Source organism: Eschrichtius robustus, chromosome 3, assembly GCF_028021215.1.
Source record: "Eschrichtius robustus isolate mEscRob2 chromosome 3, mEscRob2.pri, whole genome shotgun sequence".
Lineage (NCBI taxonomy): Eukaryota > Metazoa > Chordata > Mammalia > Artiodactyla > Eschrichtiidae > Eschrichtius > Eschrichtius robustus.
Genome location: NC_090826.1, coordinates 111,934,020 through 111,950,953, shown reverse-complemented (window position 1 = coordinate 111,950,953; position 16,934 = coordinate 111,934,020). Strand labels below are relative to the sequence as shown.

The 16,934-nt window shown below is 55.9% G+C and overlaps 1 protein-coding gene across 3 annotated transcripts; it reads right to left on the bottom strand.

Annotated features, from left to right (window-relative positions):
* Positions 1 to 937: 937 nt before the first annotated feature.
* Positions 938 to 15,338, bottom strand: NPR1 (natriuretic peptide receptor 1). 3 transcript variants are annotated; one of them, XM_068538221.1, is made up of 23 exons: positions 14,627 to 15,338; positions 13,712 to 13,911; positions 13,163 to 13,276; positions 12,604 to 12,739; positions 12,134 to 12,225; positions 11,310 to 11,445; positions 10,512 to 10,596; positions 9,543 to 9,663; positions 8,827 to 8,901; positions 8,607 to 8,684; positions 8,094 to 8,198; positions 7,763 to 7,864; positions 7,488 to 7,644; positions 6,724 to 6,879; positions 6,315 to 6,483; positions 5,469 to 5,615; positions 5,260 to 5,383; positions 5,038 to 5,106; positions 4,595 to 4,769; positions 4,246 to 4,344; positions 2,107 to 2,198; positions 1,845 to 1,954; positions 938 to 1,277 (listed from the first exon to the last, which is right to left on the bottom strand). In XM_068538221.1, exons 1-22 carry the CDS (start codon positions 15,336 to 15,338, stop codon positions 1,892 to 1,894), a joined length of 3,207 nt encoding a protein of 1,068 aa, XP_068394322.1. In that variant the 3' UTR covers positions 938 to 1,277; positions 1,845 to 1,891. The 3 variants fall into 3 exon arrangements, with proteins under 3 accessions (XP_068394322.1, XP_068394320.1, XP_068394323.1); XM_068538219.1 differs by having other exon boundaries at positions 938 to 1,954; XM_068538222.1 differs by having other exon boundaries at positions 938 to 1,954; positions 7,763 to 7,834.
* Positions 15,339 to 16,934: the final 1,596 nt, after the last annotated feature.

Here is a 16,934-nt window from a genome sequence, read left to right as displayed (position 1 = left end):
CCACCATTTGTGTATCAGGGCGCACTGTCCTGAAGGCAGACGTCCAAGCTCTCCATAGCCCACACGGACCTCCAGTCCCGCTGGGCGCTGGGCGTGGACTCCAGTAAGAGGCTTGGGGAGGTCGGAGGAGGGGCCTGTCTGCACTTGATGGATGGTACTGAAGAAATGTCTGGCACTTTCTTTCCCCATGGGGGAGGTGAAGCTGCAGCCACCTCTCCCCCGCATTCACATTCCTGCCTGCCTGATCAGGAAGGGGGTGGGGTGGGTGGCTAGAGCAGGGAAAGGAGGGCCCTTAGCCCAGCTGAGAGTCATGTTGTAAACTATCACTCACATTTGTCTACACTGGTATGGGGATGGATGGGCAGGTGGACAATTCCCACATTTCAACTGAGGTAAAAAGGGATCCATATGTTCCCACCTCACCCCTCCTTCTTGGCTCCCAGGCCTCCTGGGGCAGATGCCAGGACTCTCCATTCAGTCCACACTCCTTATATTCCTACTGTATGCTGGGCATTGGGTAATAGAGCAGTTCTCAAAGTGTAGTCCACAGATTCTGTGGGTCTCCAAGATCCTTTCAGGGGATGGATGAGGTCAAAATGACGTTCATGGGAATTCCCAGTGGTTAGGACTCGGTGCTTTCACTGCCAGGGGCCCCGGGTTCAATCCCTGGTCGGGGAACTAAGATCCCTCAAGCCACACACACACGCACACACACACACACGCGCGCGCACACACACACACAAGATTTTCACACTCCTACTAATTATATTATTTGCCTTATTGACTGTGTTGATATTTGCACTGATGGTGCAAAAACAGTGGGGTTAAAACTGCTGGTGTCTTAGCATAAATCAAGGCAGTAGCACCAAACTACTCACTGTAGTCTTCAAAAAAAGCCAGTTTCTCTTAAGACTGTCTTTGATAAAGCTGCAAAAAATGAACATGTGATGGGTTTATTATAGTTATTTTAAATGAGTTAACAATGACTTGTTTTAATTGCTAATACAGAATATACTGATAGATATGACCCACATAAACAAAAGCTCTTTGGGGCCCTCAGTAGCTTTTAAGGGAGTAAATGGGTCCTGAGACCAACAGCATCAGCACTGCTGGGGTAATTCGTAGGCTGTAACACCGGCTCCTCAAAACGGAAGGGGCACTGCAGCCTTTTTCAGATACTGCATTCCGACTTGAGAAACACCTTATTTGAAGCACAGGATGGAGAATATGGCTGTGTTTTCTGGCAACCCGCTCTCCCTCAAGAAAAGACACTGTCACTGGAATAAAGATTTTAATGGTCTCCACTCACAGGAGAAGCAAGGCATACAAGCCCACAGCCCTCTGTCCTTCCCTTTCTCCCCTGTGCATTGCATCCTAGGTTGGGTGGTGGGGGACAGGGTGGGTGTTTGTGGCCCATCTGGGCTAGGCCCAGATGTGGACTCCCCCCAGCCCCTAGATTCACCTATAATCCCTTTTCCTTTTCCTCCTCCCCATAAAAGTCACAGTGTAGCAAGGTTGAGGGAAGAGGGAACAGGGAGGGGCAGGAGGATCCAGGAATCCATATCCCAGCCTGGCCTGGCCTGAGTCAGGGTGGAGAGCAGGTGCGTGTGCCTACGTGTGTGTGTGTGTGTGTGTGTGTGTGTGTGTGTGTTTGTGTCCCTGGGCATGGCTGTGAGTTCTGGTCTGGTCCTGTGAGCTCCAAGTTCTCCCTCAATACCAGTCCACTTTCAGAGGTAATGTCTGGTGTCTCCACTGGGGTCTGCACATCTGAGCTGTTCAAACTACTTCTTTGGCAATGGTGGGGATACTGCAGGCGAGGCTGAGGCCTGGCACCTCTCTCTCACCTCTGGCACAGGGAAGGGAGGTGTGGAAGGCCAGGAGGAGAGCCAGGTCAGCCTCGGGTGCTACTCCCCCGCTCCCCCAGTAGCCAGTAGGTCCGAACTTTGCCTTTGCCCTGGAGGGAAAAAGAGGAGTTTGGGGTAGGGAGTGACTCATCCACTTTCCCAAATGTTGGGAGTGGGATTGGCTGCTTGAGAAGGGGCCTGGGGGAGGGTAAGCCCTTCGGAGACCCTAAGGGGTGGTAAGGGTAGGGACTTCCTTTTCTACCTTCATTTCTACATCCCCTCGAAGCTCCAGCTCGAAACCACCAAACTCCTCCAGGACAGCCTTGGTCTCAGAAGACAAGTGGATCTTCAGGGCTGGGTAGGAGAAGGGAGATGAGAGATGCAAGAGATGGGAGCAGGAGATCAGGGACTGTGGGGCTAGAAAGATGCTCTCCCTCCTTCCTTTGGCCCAGAAAGCCTCCTAATTCAAAGTCCCACCCCCTCCATGTAGTGTCTGACCACACGGGCCTCTCCCTAAGAACTCTAGAACTGTGTTGTCCACCATGAAAGCCACTAGTCACATGTGGCTATTTAAACTGTAATTGAAATATAGTGAAAAATGCAATGCCTCAGAGGCTACCATATTGGACAGCACAGCTTATAGAACATTTCCATTACTGCAGAAAGTTCTATCGGACAGCACGCCAGAGCATCACCAGGCTCTAGACAGACAGTAGAGTGTAGTGGTCAGGAGCTCAGACACTGGAGCCTGCCCTGCCTAGTATGAATCCCAGCTTGGACACTTGCTTGGGGAAGTAGTATAAACTATCTGTGCCTCAGTTTCCTAGTCTACAAAATGCTGATAGCAACAGGACCCATCTCAAAGCCTTCTAGTGAGGATTAAATTTAACATTATTCATTACATATTTTAAAAGAGTCTGGCACTTAGGAGGCACTATACAAGTGTTTGCTATCATCGTTTCTTAACTCAACACCCTTATTTCAGGGCTGAGGGAGCCCAGGCCTCGGGGAGGAGACCTGCCCAAATCTGCTGAGGTCTGCCCAGACTCCTGACTCCTGACTGCTGTTCCTCACAGCCCTTCCTTGACCTCCCTCTGAACTCGCCCCTACCACTCCTGGGGTCTGCATCGCAGAGGACCTTTTCTGCTGTTAAACGATTTCTGAGAATGTGCTCCTTGAGGACTGAACCTCAGTAAGAAGCTTTCTCCCACTTCGACGGCCTCAACACAGTGCCCAGGGAATATCTGCTGAACCAGAACCCCTCTGGGCTCCCACGTAGCCCTTTGCCCACCACGAGGCTTAGCTGGGGTCCGCGTGGACTCCCTAGCAAACTTTGGTCTGGGTCGTCTTAGTATTCCAGGGCCTGGTACTCAGTAGTTGCTCAATAAATATTTACTGAATTGAATTGTGTTGACTACAGCAGGAGGCAGAAGATCAACAGGAAGCAAGCCCAAGGGAAGAGGTGGGAGCAAGCAGTTATCAGGTACCTACTGTGTTCCAGGGGTTGGGCTATGTTTTTTAGAACACTGAGACAGGCATCATTTTAAAGATAAACAGGGACTTCCCTGGTGGCTCAGTGATTAAGAATCTGCCCGCCAGTGCAGGGGACACGGGTTCGAGCCCTGGTCTGGGAAGATCCCACATGCCGCGGAGCAACGAAGCCCGTGCGCCACAACTACTGAGCCTGCCCTCTAGAGGCCGCGAACCACAACTACTGAGCCCGTGTGCCACAACTACTGAAGCCCACACACCTAGAGTCCCTGCTCTGCAACAAGAGAAGCCACCAGAATGAGAAGCCTGTGCACCGCAATGAAGACTAGCCTCCACTCGCCACAACTAGACAAAGCCCGTGCACAGCAACGAAGACCCAACGCAGCCATAAATAAATAAATTAATTAATTAATTAAAAAAAAAAAGATAAACAGCTAAGGCTCAGAAAAGTTGAATGACGATTATCTGCTAGTCGTGTTATATGACTTTCTCACGTAACTCTTCTGAGGTGTGCTTAGATATTTAATTCTCATTTTCCAGGTGAGGAAAACAGAGGCTCAGGGAGGTGTAGCAAACTGACACAGCTGAGTCCGTTGTAGAGCTGAGATTCACACCCAAGTGGGCTGCTCTGGAGCCCTCTTTACCACACCCAAGAGGGCCCTAAAGGTAGTTCCCAGCTGGGAACTGCTGGACATTGGCCTGGAAAGACTTTTCAATCATTTGCCAAGAGGGCGCAGCTGGGACCTGAGTCTCTGATTAGATTCAAGGTGATCTGGCCAGGTTGAACCCTTATGAAAAGGGAGCCTGGGAGGAGGGAGAACATGGATTGGATAGGCACCCGCTGCCAGGAGAGCCTTCCTCAGCCACAGCCACCCTGCCCTCCCTGTCCCGCCTCGGGGACCCAGCATACCTTCCCCGTTAGACTCCATTCTTGAGGCCGTGTTGACTGTGTCCCCAAAAAGACAGTAACGAGGCATCTTCAGCCCTACCACACCTGCACACACGGGTCCTGGAGGGAGCGGAAGCCCATCAGTGAGGGAAGCCCATCAGTTTAGGGAAGTAGGTGGGGGGAACGGAGGGTGGCCATAGGACGGGGCTAGGGCGCTCCAGGAGAGGCAGCAGGTGGGATCTGCGGTCGGTGGGAGCCCAGAGGTGTGGGTGTACGCACGCACGGGGAGCGGTGGCGACGTGGCCGGCTCGTCTCTCACCTGCAGCTCCAGCTTTTGGGAGCCCCCTCCCCGCCCCTCCGGCGGCCTCACCTGTGTGGATGCCGATGCGCAAGCGCAGCTGCTCCTGGGGCCGGTGGCGGATGCGGAAGGAGCGCACCGCGTCCAGCAGCGCCAGGGCCATGCGGGCCACCTCGCGGGCGTGCAGCCTCCCGTTCCGCACTGGGAGCCCGGACACCACCATGTAGGCGTCCCCAATGGTCTCCACCTGTGAGGGCCGCGAGAGGGTGCCGGACCTGAGGACTGGAACTCTCTCCTCCCGGTGCGGCCCCCACACTGTGGGCACCGCTTTCCTGTCCCCACCCCCCATCTACCAGCCACTGTTCGCTCATCCCCCGTCCCCCGTGCGGTTTTTCTGCCTGTTCCTGGGTCTCCCTGTGACACTGTCTTTGTCCGTGTCTCTTGGTCTTCTCGCTTAAGACTATGTCATTCTGCCCTCCACATCCGTCTGTCTGTCCCCTCCCATCTTTACTCACCTTGTAGACATCAAAGTTGTCTATGACAGCATCAAAGCAAGTGTACAGGTCGTTGAGCAGGGTCACCACCTGGAAGAAAAGAGAAGCCAAAAGGGGTGGGGAGTAAGGGACCCCACCTGGGCTCGGGTGGGAAAAGCGGAACCAGAAGGCAGGCCTATGGGATGGAGGTGCCAAGCCAAGCACACCTGGCTGCTCTGCCACCTGGGGCTGTGCCTGACTTACCTGCATGGGCGTGCTCTCCGCCGACAGGGCCGTGAAACCCACAATGTCGCTGAAGTAGATAGTGACGCTGTCAAAGGCTTCGGCCTGGACCGTCTCCCCGCGCTTCAGCTGCTCAGCCACTGAGCTGGGGGGTCAGGGACAGGTGCAGGATCAGAAGGGAAGGTGGGGCTGGGACAGGGGTGGTGGGAGCACCAAGCACGGGCACTCACTGAGGCAGAATCTGGTAGAGCAGGGCCTCCGCCTTGCGCTTCTCCTCCAGGTAGGCCTGGGTCCGCTCCTCCACCAGCTCTTCCAGGTTGTTGGCGTACTGTTCCATGCGCGACAGCAGGTTATCCAGGATGTTGCTGCTGTTCTCTCTGGGGACAGGGGTGGCGGTGAGAGAGGAGCAGCACGCCCTACCCTGAAGCGCCTCCCCCAGGCTCTCACCCTACCCAGGCTTAATGTCAGCCCACTGCAGTGGGGTCCCTGGCGAGAGTCAGGGTTGGGGGGCACAGCAGGATGGGGGTGGCAGGGGAAAAGGGTCGGAGGAAAGTACAATTCATCCCTGAGACCCCAGGGTCAAGTATCAAGCTTCAGACGTATTGGCTATTTTGAACATCTTTGCTGAACACAAGGGGCTTAGAAGGAGGTAGAAGAGGCAGAAAGGGACAGGGACCAGTTGAGAACAGAGTGAGGGCACACAGGCTGGCAGAGGGGTGTGCCTGGAGGAACCGGCCCCCAGGGGCACACTGGGAAAGGGGATCAAAGGGCCGGGTGGGAGCTCCCACGGAGGGCAGAGAGGTGTAGGGAGGAGGTGGGAGGCCATTTACTCTGCGGCCACTGAAGGCTGATGGAGTAGGGGCCAGTGGAGGAGCAGGGTATGAGAGGTAGGGGACTGTGGGACCAGCTGGGTCCTACAGTATTCACAGAGGGGGCTGCGAGGCTGTGGCGGGCTGGAGCAGCCTGTGTATGGGGGGCTGTGTGTGGCCTCTGCCACTTAAAGACTTAAGTGTGAGGCACGCGGTTGCTGTGGGGGGTAGAGGAGGCTGGGAGGATCCAGGACTAATGCCAGCGACCTGTTAAATTTGCGCAGCATCAGGCGGATCTGTTGGAAGGGTGGCCGCTCCTGCGGGTCCTCGGCCCAGCAGCGCTGCATCAGCTGCCCCAGTTCCTCCAGGTGACTCTGCAGGGCCAGGGAGGGCCGGAAGGGGGGCTGCTCGCCCCGAGTCACACGTTCGATGATCTCTGTGTGGTGGGGGAAGAGAGGCCGAGGGGTAGGTTCAGCCCAGGGCCTGTTGAGAAACGGGGTGGGGAGGTCCAGGACCAGGGCACGGGGCAGGGGAGCCCTGCAGGGAACTGGGCTAGTCATGCTCAGGGTCACTGGCAGCAGTGGAGCAAAGGGCGGTGGCATTTCCAGGGTTCCCTCTCTCTGGAGCTGGGGTTAGTTGAGTGTGGCAGCATTAGGGGAAAGCATGGTCCTCTCACCTTTGGGACTGAGGTCCAAACCTTCCACATGGAAGACACCACTCCTCAGGGCAATCTCCTGAAGGATGATCCCAAAGCTGTACACGTCACCAGCCTGGGAGCCCCGGGCAGGGGGTGAGGCCATTCGCAGGAGCTCAGGGGCTGTCCACAACTTTTCTGCAGGTCAGAGGTCAGGAGTCACAGGGTGAAGGGCCCCAAAGCTAAGGGATGAGGGGAAACAAGGTCCCAGAGGATGTGACTGGGACCGATCTGGAGACATCACAGGGGGTGCTAGGGCTAGAAGGGGCCTTGAGACCATTTTGTCTGACTCCGCTTTCTTTCTTTTTTTTTTTTTTAAATTAATTAATTAATTAATTTATTTTTGGCTGTGCTGGGTCTTCGTTTCTGTGCTAGGGCTTTCTCCAGTTGCGGAGAGCGGGGGCCACTCTTCATCGCGGTGCGCAGGCCTCTCACTGTCGTGGTCTCTCCTGTTGTGGAGCACAGGCTCCAGACGCGCAGACTCAGTAGTTGTGGCTCACGGGCTTAGTTGCTCCGCGGCATGTGGGATCTTCCCAGACCAGGGCTCGAACCCGTGTCCCCTGCATTGGCAGGCAGATTCTTAACCACTGCACCACCAGGGAAGCCCTGACTCCGCTTTCTACTGATGATGAATTGAGCAGGGAGTCAGGAAAGGTGGGCCCAAGCCCATCACAGGCCAGGCATCAGCCTCCCCACTGGGCTGTGCTGGGGGTGGTGTTAGGGGTCAGAGTCAGGTCGGGGCTCACTGGCATAGAGGGTGTATCCTTGCTCGGGCTCCGGGTCCCTGAAGCTCTCCAGCCCGTAGTCAGTGATCTTGAGCACGAAGCGCCCGTCTACCACGCAGTTGGATGACTTGAGGTTCCCATGGGAGCAAATGGCCCCATTGTGCAGGAACAGCATACCCTGGGACATTTGGGGAGGCAGGGGTCTTGGGCATGAGTGAGACCTCCAACCAACCACAGCCAGGGGAGAAGACTGCCTGGCCCCTCCCCCCACACCCAGTGGGCCCTTTTGGGCCTACCTTGACGATGTCATGGGTGAGTGAGTACCGGAACATCCAGTCCAGGGTGATGCTCTCATTCTCCAGGATGTCCTGCTGGGCAGTGAGAGTCAGCCCTGTACCCTGCACATGCCCCCAGGAGGAGGAGTGCAGGGGTTCCACTGACATAAACTGGCAGAACGGGACAAAGCTTTGGATCTACTCTAGTGCCACCACCCTCCCCCCACTCCCATTTTACAGATGGGGAAAATAAAGGTCAGAAAGAAGGAGAGGCTTGCCCAGGGCCTTATGTTGAGTCAGGGGCAGACCCAGGGCTAGACCTAGTTGTCCTGACACTCCCTTGTCGCCTCACCTGCAAGCTCCCACGGGGACAGTACTCTGTGAGGATACAGATGTTGGGGGGGTCAGTGCAGGCCCCCACAAACCTGGTCAGGTGTTCGTTCTGCACATCCCGCATCTGCAGGTGAGAGCCAGCATCAGAGCCTGACAGAGACCTCACTCCTTGCCAAGTTGCCCCCACCCTTGGGGACCCCTCACTCTCCTTAAGTCCCTATGCATTCTCTGCAGACATTCTAGGACCTTCCCCGGTGATTCCCACTCCTGTTCTAAAGAACCCTTCCCCAGAACCTGCTCCCTACTCCCTCTGCTTCTTAAGCCCATCCAATGGAGCCCCTACAAAATCTCCAGCCCTTCTCCCATCTATGATTCCCCTACTCCTACCCACATCACGCAGGGGCCCATCCCAGGGCTACAGTGCCCATCCCTTCCTAGGATACCCTGCAGTCCCTCCATACCCATTCTGTTGGCCAACCTCCACTGTGTCCCTAGATTCTTCCCCAGGCCATTGCCTCCCTCCCCACATTACATGCTTCAGCTCAAACAGGACTTCCCGCGTCAGCTCAATGCGTTTACGGTTCACACGTTTCACAGCCACGAGGTTACCCTGAGTGAGGAATGGAGATTGTCACTGTAAGGAGATGGCCCAGCCCTGACAGCCCACCCCTGTGCTAAGACCGTCTCCAGTCCTCCATCACAGGAAAGCTCTGCCCCAGTCCTGAGGACCAGTGGTCTTTCCCCAGACCCACCTTATAATATGCTGTCTTGGCAAAGATTTGGAACTGGCCCTCTGTGGTCAGCAGGGAGCCGTAATTGGAGCCTCTCTGAAGGGACGGAATGCAGGAGGGGTGGTCAGCCCATGGACCTGGCTCTCCATCCTGGTTGCTTGAGCTCTAATCTTCACTACCCTGCCTTATCTTTGTGTCGCCCTGCCTCTCATTCCACATCATAAAATCCTTTGCTCATTTATTTACTTTTTAAAAATGTATTTTCAGGGGGGTGGGGCGTGGGGGGTGAGATGAACTGGGAGATTGGGATTGACATATATACACTAATATGTATAAAATAGGTAACTAATAAGAACCTGCTGTATAGCACAGGGAACTCTACTACTTCACTGTACAGTAGAAATTAACACAACGTTGTAAAACAACTATACCCCAATTAAAAAAAAATATGCAGAAACTTTCAGATGATTATACAAAAAACCAAACAAATAAAAAAATAAAGTAAAATGTATTTTCACATATGCTATCTCTAACTTTTGAAAGAGCCCTGTGAGGGAGCTCTGTAGATGTAATCATTACCTGCAGTAGTCTCAGAGAGGGAATGTGACTTGCCCAAGGTCATACAGCAAGTGAAGGCAGGGCTGGGACTAGAAGCCTGCTCTCTACCCCACCGATCAGGCACTACCCACACGCCCATTCCCAACTCTGCCCCCTTCCCCCAGTACCGGAGTTCTTACCCCACTCAGGGTCAGCCGGCTGCCTGCACTCCGGAGGTGCCTCTCTAGGCTACTGGGCTGCAGGTCCTCCCAACGCACCCGCCACAGCTCTGAGGCCAGTTCCTTCTCCAGCTGCATCTTCCTGAGGCATGAAATGTGCACCTAAGTCCATGTCTGAGCCCCTGACCCAGGGTTGGGGGGTGCTTCAGCAGCCTCTCCTCAGAGCCCTGGGACCACTGCAGTTGCTAAGAGATGGGTGGGGCAATTACATCCTCTTGGCTGAGAGTCAGGAGGCTTGGGTGAAATTCTGCCTCACTGGGGACCTTGGGGTAGTCACTCCACTTCTCTGAGTCTCAGGTTCATGTCTAAATGTCCTCATTTGGAATTGGGGACCTCGACATTTATTTCAAAGCATTGTTATAAGAATGAAAAGAAAAACTGTGTGTGGAAGTGCCTGGCACACAGTATATGCTTGACCAGCATTGATTTCCTTCTCTCCCTCCTTGCTTCCCTCTTTAACTTTTCCTGCATTTTCCTGTCAGCCTCCCACTGGAAGGCAGGAGTGGGGCTTCCTTCTCTCTCTCCTCCACTCTGGGTTCAGCACTTGGTTCACAGCAGAGCCTTCATCCCTGCTCAACTAATATAGGCCCAACCCCACAGGTGTTGGACCACTGCTTCCCATCTGGTCTGTACAAGCAGGAAGGGAGGATAAACGAGCCTCAGGCCGGAATCCACACCCTATGATGCCCCCAACAGATCTGCTCCTTCTTGGATCTCCCAGATCCTCGCTGGCCACTCCACCTCTGTCCCCTCCTCCTTCTCTCTTCCAGGTGTCCTGAGGCTTTTTAGTCTCTTTTCTCCCCCATCTCCCTGGGCCTTGCTGTGCTGTCCCTTTACCCCTCCCTCTTCCCTCTGGGTCCCTGCCACCTCCTCTGCTATTGGTTCTTTAGGTCTCCCAGCCTCAATCACCACCCTCATTCCAAGGCTTACCTGTATATGAAGAAGGAGACGATCAGAATGCTGAGGAGGGAGAGGCTGCCCACCAAAGCCAGCACCTCCAGGGTGGAAAAGTGGTCTGTAGGGGAGAGTCCAAGTTGCAGCAAGAGAGATTTGGGTTAGACATTGGACACCAGGAGGAAGAACCTTTATTTTTTTTATTTTTAAATTTTTTTGGCTGTACCGCACAGGCATGTGGGATCTTAGTTCCCCGACCAGGGATTGAACCCAGGCCCCCTGAAGTGGAAGCGTGGAGTCCGAACCACTGGACCACCAGGGAATTCCCTGAAGAACCTTTTAATATTCAATCAGGGACTTCCCTGGTGGCGCAGTGGTTAAGAATCCGCCTGCCAATGCGGGGGACACGGGTTTGATCCCTGGTCCAGGAAGATCCCACATGCAGTGGAGCAATTAAGCCCGTGGGCCACAACTACTGAGCCTGCGCTCTAGAGCCCGTGCTCCGCAACAAGAGAAGCCACCGCAAGGAGAAGTCCGCGCACCGCAACAAAGAGTAGCCCCCGCTCGCCACAACTAGACAAAGCCCGTGCACAGCAACGAAGACCCAACACAGCCAATAAATAAATAAATAAAATTAATGTAATAATGAAATAAAGTAAAAAGTTTAAAACAATATTCAATCAGTGAACTGGGATGATGGATGAAGGGAAGAAAAAGGCAGGAGGAGTCTCTCCAGGAACCCCTCAGTGTGGAAGAGGAGCACGTATTTGACTCCCTGAGCAGGAAGGATGCAGCATCTCCATAATGGAGGCTTGGAAGGCAAGGGGCAGTCACCTTGGTTGCAGGCTGGGTCCTCATTGTCAAAACCACATTTGGGGACATCAGGAGGTGGATACCCCAGAGGCCAGTTCAGCTTGCACCCTGACACGGTCACCAGCTCTTGGGAGGTTCCATTGAAGTTCAGAACAACCTATGGGAGGGCAGGAGTGGTGGGTGGGCAAGGGCCCTTGGTGAGGCCTCCTGTCCAAGGGAGAAATCCTGCCCCCCACCTACCCCATCTCTGCTGCCAGGGACTGTGTCTGCACTGTCAACTATTCAACGAGTCCCTGCCGTGACTGGATACAGAGAGCCTCATACCTATGCCCCACGTTATCAGAGTGGACAAATTTGAAAATGACTTAAGGGCTTTATAAAGAAAACTGTATGGAATCACAGCCCTACACTCAGGGAGTTTATAATCTTGGATTGAAGCACACAGGAAATAGGAAAATGCAGTGTTCTCAGTCCACATTCCCAGGCCTAATCCAGGTACCCCCTCCTCCAGGAAGCCTTCCCTGGATGATCTGCTCCTTGGTGCCTGTGGTCTCAATCCCTTCCTGTTCCTGTTGCACTTATAGAGCAGTATGATGTGCATTCATCTTGGCCCTGAGTCAGTCTGTCTCTGCTGGGAGGGGATCCTGCCTACCTTTGGAGACATGGAGTTTCCTGAGGGCAGGACTGTGCTCCCTCCTCAGACATGGGGTTCCCCAAGGATAACACCTGTGAGTCCCTATCATTCTGGTTGCTCCTCCAGATTGGCTGGATCTCTTTTATCCAGGGCGGTGGGAGGGTGAAATGTCATTCCCAGTTGGCACTGTCTTCTGGGGGCACAGCCTTACCCTGAAGGCGCCAGTGTCAGGATCCATATCCCAGAGGGAGAAGTCGGTCTCCCGATCTCCATTGCTGTCCATTTTCAGGTATCCTGTCACACCTGGGGGTATGGAGGAAGATGGCTGTGTTTTGACAGGGTGGAAATTCATTGGTTCCCACACCTCATCTCTGTCTGTTGATCTTTTGATCTTCTCTGTCTTGCCTTCCAAATATGTGTATATATATGTATATATACATATGGAATAAAAGAGACAGACAGACATTTCAGCAGCAGGAATGGTTGGGGTTGGGCACTTAGGAAGACTTCTTGATGGCACTAGGAACACGGGGAAAAGAGCCTAAAGAAGAAGAGAGGCAGAAGAGAGGAAGAGACTGGTGCGGGCAAGTGACTACCTGCACTGCAGGGCTAGGGGCTTCTCACTGCTTCCTGCCTGGGGCACCCCAAGGTAGCCCATTCCTGCCACCTCCAGTGCCTGACCTTGGAAGCTTCGGTTCCACATCCGCTGAGTGATGCCCTCCCCATCGGTGACAGTTCCCCCATGTGCTAGAGTCTCCGACACTGCCTGGACATAGAGCAGGAGCCCGTCGTGGAAGGACGCTGGGATGGTGTTCACCTGCAGGGGCAGGCAGAGCTGGGCTGGGGTGGGATGTGTGAAGGGCACAGAGTGGGGCGCTGTGGGGTGGGGAATGGGAGGCACTGGGAGCTTGGAAGAGGATGGGAGAAAACACGCTCACAGCACAGAGAGATTTTACTACTTGTAAGACGCCTCCGCGTATATCACTGCTTCTGAATCCTGCTAGGCAGATAGGGCAGGACGTAGCATCCTCATTTTACTGATAAGGATTTGAGTTTCAGAGGTTGAACAGCTTGTCAATGCCCCCCTCCATCATCAGGAGAGATACGGGAACAGTGGGAAGGGAAAGAAGGGGAGACCTGGGAATACGGGGATGGCTGAGAGAGCAGGGTGGCGACTGGAAGAGGGCCGTGAACTGGGGGCTGGAGGTCCATGCTGCAGGGTCCCAGGAACCCCTCCTACCAGGCCATCCTCCATGGTGAAGTTGAACTGCTCATGGGCCAAGTGTTTTAGCTTCTGTAGGAATTCCAAGTACTCAGGGTTATCCGGCTCTTTATATGTAATGATTTTGGCAGCCTGAGGAAGGGGTCAGTGGAGAGGGGAGAGCTGGGTGCTGACTCCAGTCCTCCCAGTACCCTGGGTGCCCACCTCCCAGAGCTGCATCTCTGCTTGCTCAAGGTCAAATTGGACCCTATGTCCTGCGTGAGGTGCTGCCTGCTTCAAAGCAGGGGATGAACTGGGATGGCTTTTCCAAGTCCAGATGGTCTGTGAGATGTGAACATTATCCCACCTCAAGGGCATTCTCTCATCTTTTTAGCCTCGTGGTTCTGAAGTCCCCTGGCCCTCTATATACCCCTTGCCCCAGCCCCCTGCCCTTTGTCACCTAACTCCCTCTGAGCATCAAGAACCTCTTTTCTGGAATCCTTTCAGACCCTGAGGGACGCAGGACCCAGAAACAACGTGCCACCAGCCCAGAGCCCCACAGCCTGGGCTTCCAAGCTGAACACTCACCTGAAAGGCCTGGTGGGCGCTGACGTCCTGCCCATCCCCTCTCTCCCAGGGCCTGTGGGGAGCAAGGCCGTGTGCTCCCTGCAGGCTTTGCCCAAAGAGGTCCAGATGGAAGAAAACATAGTCCTCCCCGCTCAGGCCAGCTTCCAGGGCCAGAAGCATCAGGGTTCTGAAGGTATCTGGCGAGCTGCAGATGTAGACAACTGGGGAGGAAGGGGGGTCAGAGAGAGAGAAAAGCCTAAGTGTCAGGGAGTGGAGGGGGAACTGAAGCTGGGGCACCCAGGGGAGGAAATTCAGAGACCCCGAGGTAGTTAAGTGGAACTCCTGGCTCAGTCTGGGCTGTGGCCTGAGGAAGATGAAGGGAGGGAGGAGGCAGTGGGAGGGGGAGGAGGAAGGAGCCCAGATAGGGAGAGAGGGAATAGTGGAGCCAAAGGTGGGCAAGGTGAGGTCAGGAGGGGGTGAGAGCAGAGAAGGGCCAGCTGGAGAGGAGACTGGAAGAGGAGAGGGCGTGTGGGAGCACCGGGAGGAGAAGCTGGAGGAGGGGAGAAGCCTGTTGGGAAGAGAAGGAAAATGGGGGAGAGATGAGGGATAGGAACTAAGCTGGGGCCCTACTAAGTGTCATGGTGGCCGGAGGCATTTTCTCCCTCCGGTTAACTCCGGAGGAACCTGTGGGAAGGAGGTGAGGGAGGGGGGAGGTGAGAAGAGAGGAGAGCCTAGGAACTGGAAGGGGGGCGGGTAATGGAGAAAAAGAGGGAAATAGAAACTCAGAGGTGGAAAGGGCGGAGGAGGCTGAGACAGGAATGAGGAGCCGCGGGGAGGAGAAGTCTGGTGGGGAGGAGAAGTCTGGCCCAGAGAAGAGAGAGGATGTCCCGGGGAAGGCCCGGAGGCAAAGCGGCCGGACGGGTGTGCCCGTCTCACCTCGGCCTTTGCGTCGCACGGTGCGCAGCAGCATGGTGTAGTGGTCGCGGTCGCCCTCGGCGAACTCCAGGTGGTCCACCGTGATGTTGAGGCGGTCGCGGACCTGCATGTACAGCCCCTCCACCACGAAGAAGCAGGGCTGGTCGTCGCGGGGCTGGTAGGCGTAGAGCACTAGCGCCTGGCGCTCCCAGCCCAGCCGTCGGTGCAGAGCCGCCACGAAGTCGCCCAGCTTGGCATGGCTGGGCCCGGCGCGGGTGGTCAGCGCGTACTCGTCCTTGGCCCCGAACCCCACCGCCGGGGCGCCGGCGGTCAGCAGCGGCACCCGCCAGTGCGCAGTGAAGCGGCCCACGGGGGCGGCGGCGTACACGCAGCCGGGGCCCAGGAACACCGCGGGGTTGTGCTCCCACTTGAGGTCCACGGCGGCCAGGGGCGCGGCGGTGTCGGAGCAGACGCCCAGCGCGCTCTCGCTGCTGCCCAGCACCGTGCGGACTGTCCAGCCCGGCAGCAGGTCCGGCCGCGCCTTCACCCGGGCCAGGGCCAGCTCCACCGCCGGTCCCACGCGCGCCCACGACCACGGGTACGAGGTGTTGGCCAGAGGCAGCACCACGGCCACCGTCAGGTCGCCCGCGTAGCCGCCCGGGAGCAGCAGCAGCGGCGGCAGGAGGAGAAGCAGGCGCAGGCGAGCGCCGGAGGGGCAGCCGGGGCGCGGCATGGCCTCAGCGGGCACCGAGGCGGACAAGCGCTCCCACCATGGCCTCCTGCGTCCCCTCCGGTTCAGCGGCCCGTCCTGGGCACCAGGAGCGCCCCTGTGGGAGGGAGGACGAGCGGGGCGGGGGCGCTCACCCCGGGGCACGCTGCCCCCTCTAGCTGTGACAGTCTGCGCCAGGGGCGCGCGACCGAGGGGTGCGCCCAGGGCGCTGCAGAGCAGGTGGGTGCGAGGAGAGCGCGGGGGCCGAGAAGACGCGAGTGTGAGCGAGAGCGTGTGTGTGTGTGTGTGTGTGAGTGTGTTAGGAGAGAGAAAACGAGAGCGCGAGCGAGCGCTCTGCGGAGAAGGATGGGAGAGGGCGCCAGGGAGGGAAAGGGGAGTGTGAGGGTTTGTATGTGTGCGTGAGCGCCTGGCCCAGGGAGTGTGCCAGAAGGGGCGTCCGGCCGGCCCAAGTCTCCGGCAGTCCGGGGGGGACTGGGGAGGACCCAAGCCAAGCTCCGAACCCTCCCTCCCGGCCGCTTCCCCTCCCAGACTCCGTGACCGTAGAACCAATCCTGGATCTTTAACTCCTTCCTCCCCGCCCCGAGGTCGCGGGCTCCTCCGAGCCCCTCAGCCCGCACACTTTCCTTTAGACCCTCTTCGCGCTTCTCGGCGGCCAAACTTCTTCCTCCTCCGAGAAGCGGCACCGGTAGAAGGGGCTCCGTTGCGGGGTCGGGAAGGAGAACTGAATAGAGAAGTGTGTGGGAGCAACAGGGGGCCTCTTGCGCCCCACCTTTCCCTCCCCTCCTACCTGGTTCCGTCTGGGGAAGAGAGAAAGAGGTGCTGGTTTGGGATCTTGGCAGGAAAAAGTGTGAGTGTTTGGATGTGTGTCGGGGTGGTGCGGGAGGGTGACGGTTTCTGGAAAAGGCGTTAAAGTAGGTGAATTCAGGGTCCCCGTAACCAGTCCATCTAGGATCTCCCCCCCGCCCCCCCCCCCGGCCCGTTTTCCAGATTGAGCGGATTAGCGGAGAAAAAGGACCAGGTAGAAGGGCGGAGTTAACTCTTTAGTTCCCCAAAGGCTGTAGGAACGGGGAGGGAGAGCTTGCGGGTGGCTGGAAGAGCGAAGAGGTGTGTTCTCAGGGTCCCTGCCAGCGTGTGAGTGTGTGTCTTGAGGAGGATGATTAAAATGGGATTTGTCGGGGCGGTGGGAGACAGTGTTGGAAATGACAAGCGGAGGGGTAAATTGGGGAGAGTATTTTGGGGCCCTTGACGGCTGGGCTGGGGGCCGGAGAGCTGTGGAATCAGTCTGCCCTCTAATGGCCAGCAGAAGTCGTTGACCGTATTGCGCTGCCAACCTCTGCAAGCCTGTACCTAGGCAAGACTAAAGATCAGGAAACTTCTTCAGTACTGCAGATTTCCAGAGGACCTAGTACGTGTTAAGCACCGGCTGAAGGCATAAAGATGAAGACTATATATATGTGTGTGTGTGTGTGTGTGTGTGTGTGTGTGTATGTATCTCATATATATCATATATATATAGTCCATACCTTTGAGGAGCTTTATTTGGGACAAATAGCCATAATGTCATATAGTTAAATACTACAACAGAGAGATAGGTAAATT

What these genes read in the sequence shown, in the direction of transcription:
- NPR1 (XM_068538219.1), bottom strand. Translation starts at nt 15,338, where the DNA reads ATGCCGCGCCCCGGCTGCCCCTCCGGCGCTCGCCTGCGCCTGCTTCTC. An exon ending in GCGCCCACCAGGCCTTTCAG is followed by an intron (nt 13,277 to 13,711) that starts GTGAGTGTTCAG and finishes CCCCTTCCTCAG; the next exon opens with GCTGCCAAAATCATTACATA. An exon ending in ATGCTGCGCAAATTTAACAG is followed by an intron (nt 5,616 to 6,314) that starts GTCGCTGGCATT and finishes CCCTGTCCCCAG; the next exon opens with AGAGAACAGCAGCAACATCC.